The sequence below is a fragment of the Lutjanus erythropterus genome, chromosome 7 (assembly GCF_056507025.1).
Source record: "Lutjanus erythropterus isolate fLutEry1 chromosome 7, fLutEry1.hap2, whole genome shotgun sequence".
NCBI classification, from domain to species: Eukaryota; Metazoa; Chordata; class Actinopteri; order Lutjaniformes; family Lutjanidae; genus Lutjanus; species Lutjanus erythropterus.
In genome coordinates this window covers 26,319,584-26,333,515 of record NC_139323.1, presented here as the reverse complement: position 1 = coordinate 26,333,515, position 13,932 = coordinate 26,319,584, and the positions used below count along the sequence as shown (strand labels likewise).

Here is a 13,932-nt window from a genome sequence, read left to right as displayed (position 1 = left end):
TAGGATTGCGTCAGCTATCGCGGCAGTCTTCCCCTCCATCCTTAGTCATGGCGTTTCGTCTTGTCGGGCCTCCGCTTAATTCGCAGTGGCAGTTGCATCTCGATGGAGGACTTAAGATTAGCGTGGAAGGCCTGTCAGCAGGAACAGTGGTAGATTGTAGCTTTGCATGTAAGGAACAGAGTGGGAGAGTATCTTTCTGTCTCCCCGTCAACTGATGGATTGAAGCAAAGCACAAGTGCATGAACGAGCCTCCCCCTGGCTTTCAAGCATGCATGCTGTTGCCAAGACCTTCTTCATGATCAAAAGGAGGACGAACCTGGAAGATGCCGAATGAGGGTCCAATTAAATATAGCCTGCAGAGACAGCGGCCGCTTGGACGTGAGGAGCCCCCCGTACCCCGCCCCTTGCCACTACCACCACCGTGATTCTTTCTATGAGCAGAATATTCTCAAAGTGAATAGCAGAGGATCTCTGAAGAACACACACTCGGCCCCCAATGAATGTTCAATATTTGATTTTCTTTCCTTTTTTTCTGCCATTTCCATGCCTGGGCTTGGAGTTTTTCAGTGAAAACCTTATGGAAATGGAGGAGAGAAAGGAGAAATCGCACCACACATCCATGAGCAGAATACCAATGGACGTATAGTGAATCTTATAGAGGAAGGTGATGGAATAAGTTGCTGAAACACAAGAGATGAATCCAAGGGTGACACAGAATCATGGTATGAAATCTAGTAAATCACTTTGAGGACTGCACTTTGAGCGGTTTAAAGCAAACCAGATCCTGCCCTTCTGTTCTCTGGGGTTTGCATTTAAGGAGAAGTGCCGGACTGAGCCCTCACCAAGTCCGAAGAAGATGTGCTGGAGGGATACCTACGGCCCACTTGAAGCTGTTTCAAGGACACTCTCGTCAGACTAAATGAAGTTAATTTGAATCCCTCGTAACTCTCCTGGGTCTGGGGCTGTGTTGAAGCGGACGCCCTCAGCGACATGCGCCTTTTTTTTTTTTTTTCTTCTTCTTCTTTTCCGGTCGACTTTAGAAGAAGCCGCTCTGCTAATTTGTCCAAGAGCTATTTCACAAGGAGAGAGAGCTGTCAGAGAAAAAAAAAGTATGCTATCTCTGCACCGGCTTAAAAGAAGATATTATTTCCTCACTCTGTAATCCTCAGCCCCAGTGGCTCTCTTTTGATTAGATTGTCACATCTTAAACACTTCCACAGGGACTATTTCTTTTGACCATTGTACTCGTTTAACTAAACGAGTATTAGATGTATTTTTTATTAGCTAAAGATCCTTGCTGCAGACGTGGCAAGAAGGTCACGTAATGTACAATATCACGATATGACAAGTGTGCCGTGAAAGCCCATAAATGTAAGTCATTCTTCCAACTGATCAGTCTGGAAGAATTCAAACTTCCCCTGTCTCATGTTTTCTGAACAGTATCCCACCCCCAACATTTGCATAACCTTCAGTTAACCTTGTCCAGGATTTGATCATCTCATCTGACATTGCTCTGACAACCATATCTTACTCATTTCCAGTAACTAAGGAAGATGGGAGCAGGGTTCAGCCCCTCCTAACTCTTATCTCAACCTGACGCTGGTCTCATTCTCAGGTACTGGAACGCTGTTAGCAGGAGCTGCCTCACTGCTCTGTCTCGGTGGAAGGTGTCATAGAAAAGTCTTAGAAAGGTTCTGACGTCTATGCCTCGGAATGATAGGTGAGGACTTCACGTTCATGATACCAAAAATTTAAAGGTCAAAGTTGAAACTTAAGGTCTGCCTCTGACATTATAAGTCCCAGAATTTATTACTCTTTGAGCCGATACATAACTGCAGCACATAACCTAATTACACGACTGTAAACTGATGGCACTGTGTATATGACATTTAAGCTTAGGCACATCACACACATCTGTAGCTGCAACAATTAATCAATTAGTCAGTCAACAGAAGGTTTGTTTTCTTTTGTAATCAAATAATCACTTTAGTCATTTTTTGAGCAAAAACACCAAACATTTGCTGTTTCCAGCTCCTCAAATACAAGAATTTGATATTTTTCTTCATCTTTATTGATAGAAAACTGAATATATTTGAGTTTTGGACTGTTCAGTCAGACAAAACAAGATATTTGAAGTTGTCATCTTTGTCTGTTGGGAATTGTAACAAATATAATTTTACTATTTCCTGGCATTTTAAAGACAAAGTGATTAATTGATTAATCAGGGAAAAACTGCATATTAATCAAGAATGAAAATATTCATTAGTTGCAGCCCTACACAAAATATCCAAGATCATATGGATTTTAAGACACAGACTTTTTCTTGCTTTTCTCTCATTTTCTTATGTATATGGCATTTTAGATTTGCTACATTATGCAAACTTAAAGCTGCAAAGAATAATCAATTAGTCAACTGACAGAAAATGAATCATTTTTTATAAAATCACTTTACTTTTGAGTAGTAGTGCTTCCTGGACTCAAATTGAGTGGGTTTGAGGTCTTTTTTTGGATAAGGACACGTGTACACAAACATCACAAAAAAAAAACTCCATGGCACTCTTTTCTTTTAAAAAAACAATTAAATTGCCTTTGTCAGAGACTCAAACGAGGATGTTCTGTTTGTTTGTTAGACTCCCTAACAAAGGCTTTATGCCAAATATTAATTTTTTTGTTTAAAGGCCTAACGTGACCATGATGGGACAATGAAGGCAATTTAATTGTTTTAAAAGAGAGTGCCTTGGCATTTTTTGTAATTTTTGAATATATTTGGGTTTTGGACTGTTAGTTAGACAAAACAAGACGTGAAGATGTCACCTTCCTCTGTGGGGAACAAATATTTCTTCTTTTCTTATTTCCTGGCATTTTGTAAGTAAAGTGATTAATTTAAAATCTGCATATTAATTGAAAATAAAAAAAGAACCATTAGTTGCAGCCTTACACAAAATACTGCAAACCATGAATTTCATGATTAAAGCCACAGCCTTTTTCTTTTTCTTTTTCTCATTTTTTAAGGAGAGGGTGATGTCATAATATCTTGCAATAACCAGTCCTTTATTAAAGTTGAAATGTGCAAATGGAGACGGCCATAAATGGTAGAGTCAATATATGAAAAGTGGGCAATATGTGGTCTCAGTGCTGAGCACTAATGCCGCCCTGACCTCTAAATTGTGACCTTTGCATATCTAATCCTCTCATTATGTTCATCCTCTCCCCCTAATCCCTCCGTCCCTCGCTCTTGTCCGTCTGTCCAGGTATCTGCTGCCAGTGACCTCCCAGTTCATCATGAAGTGGCCTTCGTCCAGCTTTGGCCGCATCTCCTCGGCCGTGCCGCGCTCACGCAGCCTTTTCGCCGCCAGGATGGGCCACTTCTGAGGTCACCGTGGCAACCCTGGCTTCTGACACCTCGCCTTTTGACCTCGACACCTTCCCCTCCCTTCTGAATCTCACCCAGCCAAAACTCCGATCTCAGCAAGTCCGGTATGGATCTGACTTTGGGGGGGGCAGCTCTGGACGCCGGATGGAGCCTCAGCCTCAGCCAAATCCCCTCGTGGAAGACCAACAAAGACAGGCCGGGTGATTTGGGTTTGCTAAAGGACCTTGTTTAGATTAGTTTGGACCTGCCTGCCTCAACCAGCGGACCACCAGTACACTCGACCTCCACCTTTACCCCCAGTAACACCAGACAATGGGTTTACCCTTCTTTTCTCATTGTAATTGCTGTATTATACCTACTCACTGTACAGTTACAAGTCATGGTACTGTAAAAGAAAGGAATAACAAATACTTAACAATGCAAGGATTATTTATTTATGTACTTACTTATTTTGTAAGGTATTCCATGAATGCAGTGAATGCTGACGCAGAATGCAGATATGGAATTATATCAACAAAGCTATCCATTGTTTGAGAAAGTGGATGTAAAAAAAAAAAAACAACAAAAAGCTTATTTTTGCTGGCTGTAATTTTATTTCTGAATTTAATTTATTTCATAACTTATATCAGAAGCTTTATGTTTATTATAAATGTTTTAACAGTCACTTTATGTTCTAGTTTTTACAGACGAGCGGTGGTGCCCAGAGAACTCAACATGTTTAACTTTTGAATGCTAATGCTTCATGTTTTACCTGTGTGATATTAAGTGCAGCACTATTAATAAGCAACACGATGTTTAGAATGTCAATGTAGTAAAAAGCCAAGCCTCTTTGCCTCGTAGACAACGAGCTGACTTTGATGCCACATCGTAAAAAGAGCCAAACATAAGTCTCAGAGAGCTCAGTAATATGCACTTTGCAGTTTGTCACAGGAAGAGAAATTGGGTGCACATTAAAAGTAGTGTTTGCATGCTTAGATTTTAGCCCCTCACCCAGATGTAGAGGTTAGACAGAGGAGCTGCGTTTGGAATATACTTGAAGTTTGTGTTGTCATTAATTATTGTGTCTTTGTGTCGGCTGCACCCAGAAGAAGACACTTCACTTGTAGATCTGTCGTCTTGATGTGTTCAGGATAATAAGGATGTGTTGCATCGCTTACAGATTGTGCAGCGCGTTTGAATGACTCGGCTCATCAGCTCTAATGTACTGCAGTAACAGCGGAGATTTTCCTGGGACGAGCAGCTGCAGCCTTTTCCCCAGTGCCAGGGATATCATGGATGTGCCAATAATAAGCACGTCTACGTCATGTGTTCAGTTCAGGTTTTATTTAAGGTTAATATGTCTACTGTAGGACCTCAGTTAAATACAGTATTAAATGTTGATAGGGAGAAATGCAGTGTTATATGTTCAGTAGTTTACTCAGCTCCGTGTAGTTCCCCATGAGATGATGATACTAGACCTTTAAAGATGGTAGTCTGACTGTACACTACAGTGCAGTTCACAGCATTTTATAACATTAATTCTGACTGTGCTAAATCTGCTCAAACTGAACTCTCCCCATACACTGAACATCAAGTCACAATGCCAAATATTTTTATTTTGCCTGATTTTATTTGTGTTATTTAAGAGTAGTACTTTTTCATCGGAGGTATGAGATTTTTAATTTTACATAGCAATAAAAAGTTTAAACAAACACTTTTCCTCTTTTTGTCATTTGTTTTCTCAAGGTAGTAACCACTTTTCCCAAACTAATTTTTTAACACCGCAGGCTGTTTTCAAATTGTCAGTTTTCTCTTTATTTATCCTCGGAACAGATGAATAAGCCTCAGCTCTGGGTTAGAAAATTACAGAAAAAGAGAAGAGAGAATATATTAATGAAAGGGCAGGAACAATTTAGTCAGTATTTTATTGTAGTTAAATTAGACATAATACAGGTACTTTTTCTGTTCAGCAGTTTTGAAGTATTTGGCCAACCACGGTTTAAAGAAGTAAATACAATATAGTACACTGGTTAAGAATAAATTAAGAAGTAGCAGTACAACAGAAAAAAGGGAGTGAAGAAAGAAAATAGATGAATAAAAATAAAGTAATGTTTGTAATAATAAAGGATATATGGGGGGTGTCACTGATATTCTAGTCATCTGTATTTAATGTAGGGCTCTGTGGAGTAATGTAGAGTACTGCATAGTTTGCAAGAAGCCTTTAAAGACTTATTTAAAAAAAAAAAAGATTTAGGGGTTGGTGGACAGCTGATAATGTAGAGACAGAAAACAAGGACTTAGAGAGCCGTATCAAAATCAGGTTTATTGCCAAGAAGGTTTACGAGGAATCTGACTTGCTGATTTTGGTGCATAACAATAAACAAAGCAAATAGAGAAAAGAAAGAAAAATAAAAAGATTTTTAAAAAAGCAAGCACTGTACATCAAGAGGCATAAATAGAAAATTTACAATAAGATATGGAAAATGTGAAAAATAAGTTATTCACATGAAAGAGGTGTATACATTAAGAGGTATAAGAATATTTGAAATGTAGTAATCCAACAACTTAAGTATAGTCTCTGACTGGAACTGAACCAGATATGATGTTTAGAGGTTTAAATTGCAGTATTTGTTGATATCACAATGTCTACCACGATTTGATTCAGTTAAGCGATCAATATCAGACAATTTAACAAATTATGTAATATTCATGTTATCTCACAAAAAGCAGCTAAACTCTGACTGAACTCTTGCAAACATTTGTGACACAGACATGCGATGGGAATTTCAAAATAACAGTGTATATTAAAAATGATGATATAGATTTATGTTTGCACTTTGTATCAATTATATTGCATCATTGAATTGATATATCAATCCAGATCGATGTATTGTTGCAGCCCTAATTGTTGGCATATAGCATTTGCCTTAATCATTCAGCTACCAGCATGTTATTAAAATATTAACAGATTTATTTATTTTTTTTATTTATTAAGATTGATTGTAATATATTGCATTAATAAGGTCTGTAAGGGGTAAAGATGAGGTAAAATTCAGCACAGACAGACCCATGTTCAAAGCGTAAAATAACCTATAAACTTATAGAATTATTATTCAGGCTTTTTACAGGCTTGTGAACCTCATATTTCATTTCATGACTGCAAAAATGCCAGCAGTTACATTACAATTCAGCAAGTAGCTCCTTGATGGGACACTTTTAATATTTTTCATAGTGTTATTTTTTTTAAACAATTAATTACCTGAGATAATATCAATGGAAGAAGGAGCTGTGAAACAAATAAATAGGAAAAATCAAGCGGAACTAATTATAAACATTGAATTTAAGTGCTGCAGAACTCTAATGGGTTTGAAAACTTCCTGTCCAGCTGATATCAATTACTGGAGCAGCTCTCGGGGCGCGTGGGTCAGCATCTGAGCGATATCTCGTTTCACACCAGATGCCCCATGTGGACAGGTGACACTTCTGAACTGTCACTCGCCGCAGAAATGAGAGTGCGTACCCAGCAGCCCCTTCCTTGTTCCGTCTTGACCTGAAAGCCGCCCTGCACAGATGTGTGTATGTGTGTGCGTCTCAAAAAGAACGGATGTAGTTTTATTTAGACCTGTAACAGCAGCGTGGCATCCAGCTTCTTGCGACCTTTCCACCCCTCCATCGCTCTCTCCCTCCCTCTTTCTGTCAGCACAAGAGGTGCGGGGCGTGACCTTGAGGCTCTCCGGCCTCCCTGCCTTGGCCGCGGCAGAGCAGAGGCTGACAGTCTGGCGCTGTGACCCCGGCATGCTGTCCAAAAATATCTCCCCCAGCAACGGGGCTGCGCTGTTCCCGTCCTGACCTTTCCACTCGTCACTCTCCTCCTCGGCCCCATCAGTCGCTCCATCCCTTCCTCCCCTACCTGCACGTTCGTCCAGCCAGCTCTACAGCCAGTGTCCAGCCTTTTTTTTTTTTTTTTTTTTTAAAACCAACACCCAGATGACCCAGTTTCAGGGCCCTGAGCCGACCTCTCCTCTCGGCTTGGAGAGTAAAAAAGCGGCTGGGAGCTGTGTGAGAGGTGGATGGTTCAGATGAGATAAGGAAGCAGACAAACACAGATGGCCGAGCTTCAAAAATCTGCTCTTTTTTTTTTGCTCTTAATCCACTATTTCAAATAACATGGAGGGAAAAGAGCAGTGTGATTTGTTCTGTAATTATGAGTGAGGTGTCCAGAGGCTCGCCTGCCCTCCTTTTCCTCTCTGCTGAAGCTTTAAAAGTGGAGCCTGTAGTGGTTTGTGCGCTTTCAAATGACAAAAGTGACCTTTCTTATCAGACATATACTGCCTGTGTATGGAAAAGTGTGTGTGTGTGTGTGTGTGTGTGTGTGTGTGTGCAGATTATGTATCTCTCCTGCCTGCTGTGTGTGTAATGGCAGCATGTACTGGATTGTATATGTGTGTGTGGATAGCATGTTTCACATATGTTCACTGCTGTGTTTTATTAGTTTTTCAGGCCTCACACCCACCTGCCTCTGTGTCCTGACATTTGTGTGTGTGTGTGTGTTTTATGTGTATTCTCAAAGGCACACATTCAATGACACCCGCTGCAGTACATTATCCGTGATGCCTCGTTTACAACATGTTTGCTCTCAGCAGGGGTCCTGCCTGTAACTGACACATAAACCAACAGATAAACACATGCACACTGAGGAGCCTGGATGGTCTTCACTCAGCCTGTCCCACTGGCTGCATCACCATACACAAACACACACACACACACACACACACACACACACACACACACACACACACACACACACACACACACACACACTGATCTCTCTTTCTCTGCAACACATTTACATTTTCAGAGCAAAGTCAACTAAAAATGAACTAAATTATGTGAGTCAACATTTCAGGCAGGATGTAAAATAATTAAAATCTAATTTTGTGTGTTTATGTATTAATTCACCTGTTGGCCATATTTGATTTAAATTTTACTCTTAAGAAAGCAACATAATCAGAGGATTAGTTAATATTTAGTTTTATTTAAAAATGTAGCTTTTAGTTGAACCCAACCAACGACTAATTCATTAGTAGATCGTTATTAAAAAAAGTGGTTAGATCCTTTATCGAGCAAAAATATTATCTGGTTTCAGCTTCTCACATATGCTGGATTTTGTTTTGAGTGAATATATTTTGGTGTTGGGCTCTTCTCTTGTGCACATGGAGGGTTAGTTGCATGAAAAAAACAAATCACTACAAAGGGGTGCTGTGGTTTAAAAAATAGGCTAAATAAGAAATTTAAAGGTGTCACCTTTGGCTTTGGGAACTGGTGATGGGGATCTATTTTTCTTCATATGTTGTAGAACAGGTGCTCCAAAGTGAGGACCAGAAGCCAAAGCTGGGTCATCAATTTTGCCCAGCCAGATGTTTCTAGGGGGAAAAAAAACAAGAATTATTAGTATTTTAATTATAATATAAATAGCTGTTTATGTAGTTTTGTTTTTGTGGAGAAATGTGCTTTAACTATGTAGGATCCCTAATTCTTAATTATTTTTCATAGTCTGAACATTGCAGGGTGACTCTCATGTAAGACGTCAGTCAATTAAAGGAACTTGGGATCCTAGCAGCATTTTGCATCTAAAAATTCAATACAATACATCAGGTGTTTGCATTTGGCCGATGGCCCACCAGTAAGTTTCAATTTTAGCTCTCCAAGAGAAAAAGTGTGGGCACCCTTGTTAGAGACTAAACAATAGATCACTCATAGAGCTGAAAAAAGTAATCAACAATAAAAACATTTGTTAATTGCAGCCTAATTTGACTTTGCAGCATAACTTGGCCTCCGACACTGATCATCTTTCAAATATTCTGATTTGTTTATTCTGATAAATCAATAAGTTGACTGACAGAAAATTAATCTGCAACTATTTTAATCAGTTAAGTCAGATAGTTTTCATTTCTTCTCAGATATGAGGACTGTAACCTTTCCCATACATGATCGTAACCAGACAAGACAATTGAGTAGAGCTGCAGTGATTGGTCAATTAATCCGTAAAAAGAAAATTTACATTTTTGCATGAAAAGGGGACTGAAATGATCAGTGATCAGAATAGTTGGTAAACATTTGCTGGTTCCAGTTTCTCAAATATGATAATTTTTTTTTACTTTTCTGTTTTATTCATGATAGTAAATGAAGAGTCTCTGTGTTTTTGACTGTTGGTTGGACAAAAGAATTCTGAAGATGTTGAGACATTACTTGTAAAATGTGGTGTGCATTTTTCTGAATATTTTGACACTTTATAGACTGAACAGTTAATTGATTGATTGTTGAAATAATCAAAAGACTAATCAATAGTGATAATTGTTAGTTGCAGTCTTAAATTTTAACATCCCACCTATAAAGAGCATTTTTCAATATTATCTAATATTTAACAGACAAATTAATTAATCAATAAAACTGCAGTTTTTCTAAGTGGTGTTCTGTTTCCTCAGAGTCAGACCAAGATCCCCGAAGAAATTATCATCATTTTGAAAATAAGAAAAGAAAGAACCACGTTCTCTGAAGAGGTAAACTGAAATCACAGTTTTATATTGAATTTGGGAACAGGTAAACACTAATGTAATGATGTGCACTGCATAATAATAACTTAGTTTGAGCAACTTTATTGCATCATACAAACTACAACAGGGGTTGGCATCAGAGTGGACGTGTTGAAGTAACATTAGAAGGAACATTAAAACATTAACAAAACATTAGAAAACATGTGAACTTGTTCATTAATTTAGCCTATAAACCAAACATTATCCCAGGAAATATTGTGACAAATTTGAATAATGAAAGTGAGACTTATAGGTAACTGGTCTAAACACGGATAGATTTATTCTATAGTCACTGTACTGTACAATTAACATATATCTCATAATGATAAGTTAAAGTTAAAAAAAAGTTGTGCATTTCCACTTTAAAACAATAATGAAAAGAATAATTTGTTGCAGCCCAGTAATGTTTCAGTAAGACCTGAATAAATGATTTTATCTGATCCAAACACTGAAGGCATAATTGAAAAAACAAAACAAAACAAATTTTCCTGATGAAACAAGTCAGTTGTGAAACACACCTACAACTCATCACAACCCTGGTGACACCATTTGTCTCAGTGACTTAATTTCTAGCTTTGCGTGCACACACATACACGTGCGCACACACAAAAAGCTGGATATGGAGCTCATTCAAGGTGATGCTGTGTGTGTGTGTGTGTGTGTGTGTGTGTGTGTGTGTGTATGTGTGTTTATTCATGCAGAGGTCACTATGTTTTTGTCTTTCTTCAACAAGCACAAAAGGCTACATTAATCAACAAACTAACCAGGAAATATTGCATCCTGTGTAATGGAAAAGAATAATCTTCCATTATTTTGTTTCATGGCCAAACACACACACAAACACACACACACACACACACACACACACGCAGCAATCATTGTGCATCACTCTCCATACCCTTGGTTCGCCCTGTTTGAATTTTAATGGTAAGCTGGTGTTGGTTTGGTGTGTCTGGGCGTGCGTCCTCCAGTGTTTTCTTCTTTGATCCACCCATCAGCTACCTTGTTTTTTATTTTTTTATTTTTTGTTTTTTTACCTCTGTTTATCAGGGGGAAGGGTTGTGCTGAGCGTGCACGCTGTTCCAGCTCTGCTTTGTTTCACATTCACATATTAACACACTTTCACACCTGGGAGCTGTGCAGTGACCGCTGGCTGCTGTTGGCTGCAGAGCAGTCACATGACGTTAACTCGTTCACCTTCCCTGCCAGATTTTTACACGCACACACTCACACATTTAAATTTAAACCGCTGACCTTCTACCCATAAACCCACTCCACTAACCTTTATGGACCCGTCGGCCCCGGCTACTTCTCTGCAGAGCGGCTGAATCAGACCGCACTGCACCACTTCCAAATGTTCACCTTGGTTTCAACACTCAAGGAGTCTACTGTACTTTGTTCCAGCCACAGGGGGTTATAGATGAGCACAGTTCTGCATATGGCCATCATTCACCGCCCCGGGCTCCCCCTGAGTGTGTGTCTTGAGTGTGTGTAACAAATGGAGGCGAGCAGTAAAGGTATTAATGTGAGGGAACGAGCCCTGTGGTGGAAGTACAGCAGGAAGTCACTTTCTCTCCCATCTGGCCCTCTAACAAGATGGAGAGGAGCAGGCAGGTGTGAGCGGTGGTCTGCACCTCCGCCGGCTGGATTAGCACTTCTGATGGGAGAGAAGAAGAGAGGAGGACGCTCCTCGGCGTACGCTGTCATTCTCTCCATCCCCTCCCTCATACATCTCCTCGCCTCCTCTGTGATCACTGCTCTCTGGCCCTCTCTCTGCAGCGAGCGTGAGAGGGGAGACTCAAAATGAGAATAAATGAGGTGTGGGGAAGGCGTTCGGGCAGCGTGCCTGTTTGTGTGCATGTGTGTGTCTCTGTGTGTGTGTGTGTGTGTGTGTGTGTGCGTGTACCTGCCTTCTATCATGTTCAGATCTCTTCCTCTGCTGCAGTGTTGAGCTGTGGAGCCAAAAGACCGTCCGGGGACTCTTCATCCACTTGCCGCTGAGCGCCCCAGGGGATGGATTGAGCCTTGCAGGCTGGGATATTATCAATACAGCCCCTCCAGGCAGCCTGGGAGACAGGAGACGGAGCCACTGACTCACTCTGCCTATTAGTCTACTGCTGAGCATCGGTGTTAGGGGGGAACAGCTGGTTTGACTGGAGCCTGTGCCAAACAGTCCTCCATCTTTGCCTCATCTTCACCTGCTCAAAGTCTCTCTAACTCTCCACATGGATCTGCCTCAGACTCGCTTTTCACTTTGGCTGTGAAATTTACCTGTAAATGACCTGTCTAAGTATGACATCAAATTGAGTATGTAGTGTGTCCAAACTGCTCAGGATGTAGATTTTTTGTGTGTGATGTATACTAGATTAACAAGAATTTGTGCCATGATCTTACTACACACACCCAACCACAACACCACACATTGCATCCCTTCATCCCTTTAGCACCACACTGTAGTTTTGTGCACAATTTTTGTATGCTATTTCTTTTCAAAATTTTAGCGATGCACTGATACCAGCATGGGGTAGTGGTTCGATAGTGTGCTCGTGTGCTAGTACTAATAAAACCTTTCTGATACACCACGCCTGATACAATACCAAGCAGTTGCATCAACTCAAGCAAAGCGATAGAACTTCTAAAGAAACAACACAATGTAGAGTTGAAAGACTTGTCCTCAACATCTTCCATTAATGACTGAGGTGACCTGCTGTAAAATACTGTCCAACCTAAACTGGCAGGGGGGTAAAACTTTGGCCTGCGTCCCTCTTTGCCAGCTGTCTGTTAAACTGAAACAAACTCACAGACTGCACCTGTAGACCAGGAAGTCCCACTGGGAATAAGCTAGTTGAATGCCTCGGCTAATTAATCTGAAGACAAAGAAAAAAAAAACATCACTGCCACAAGTGTGCGACCCTCTTTTCTTGGCTGTTAGCATTTCCCAGTCCTCCTAACTGTGAGTAATAAGCAGACTACCACTTGTGAACACTTCTTTATTCTCCTGTTAATCTTCATCAAAAAAGAAGTACAGTACACCAAATAGATATATATAGATATAAATACATATTCTCAGTTTCACAGCAGAGTAAACGCTACTGCTGCACATGGCACCGCACTTATACCTGTCCCTCTTAAACAATGGCAGATAGGAACACTTAGCTCTTAGGCAAGGGGAGCATGAAGAGGCAACTTAAATACTACACATGTATATGTATAATTAAAATAATTAAACATTATATAATAAAGTGTGATAAATGATAAGGAAATAATTACCATATGTAGCAGTAAACTTAATTCTGCAAGTTTATAATAATGTTGAGGAATTATTCCTACTGAAATATACAATGCACACAGTAAACTACTCAGCTTAACAAAGAACACAAAATTAGCCTAGAAACTAGAGATGCACTGATTCCAATATTCTTGGCCGATTCCGATTTCTGATTTTTTTTTTTTTTTTTTAAGGGTCTGATCTACCGATTCTGATTTTGGCTGATTCTGATTTTCAGTCTTTCTAAGAACTATAATTAACGACATTCACAAACATTTTTGCAACTTATCTTGTAAAAATTAAGTTGGATGTTCATAATAAAATACTGACTATTAAATATTAATTAAATACTATTTTACATTTTCTCCAGAGTCCTCCAGGTTACAGCCAGGCCTTATTACATTTTTCTATTAAGATTATGAATAAGGGGAACGTGACCTCGCGAGATCATAGAATCTCGTGGGATTTCGCCAGACGCAATTTCACGTGATCACCTGTGGAAGCAGATGTAAACAAACTGGAGACAGACGCGGTGCAACAGTTTGCTGCAGTAAAACTTTGCCATGAGAAAATCAGACGCAGAAGTTAAACAAGTCTGGATGAGAAAACGTTTTAGGAGACACATCAACACAGGTTGTTTATTCTTCAGCCGAAACAGGTAAGATTTTAACTGTCTCTCTGTGAACAGCAGTCTGCTGCTGGCTAACATTAGCCTGAGG

General features: G+C 39.8%; 1 protein-coding gene across 4 annotated transcripts in view; it reads left to right on the top strand.

The window, feature by feature from the left end:
• Positions 1 to 4,268, top strand: part of ttll7 (tubulin tyrosine ligase-like family, member 7) — a 105,356-nt gene extending 101,088 nt beyond the window's left edge. For 2 of the 4 annotated variants that reach the window (XM_084723340.1, XM_084723338.1), the window contains 2 exons: positions 1,616 to 1,720; positions 3,252 to 4,268. In XM_084723340.1, the coding sequence (XP_084579466.1) occupies positions 1,616 to 1,676 (61 nt within the window). In that variant the 3' untranslated portion in view covers positions 1,677 to 1,720; positions 3,252 to 4,268. The remainder of the gene's footprint in view (positions 1 to 1,615; positions 1,721 to 3,251) is intronic. The other 2 variants (XM_084723342.1, XM_084723339.1) reach the window with 2 other exon arrangements.
• Positions 4,269 to 13,932: the final 9,664 nt, after the last annotated feature.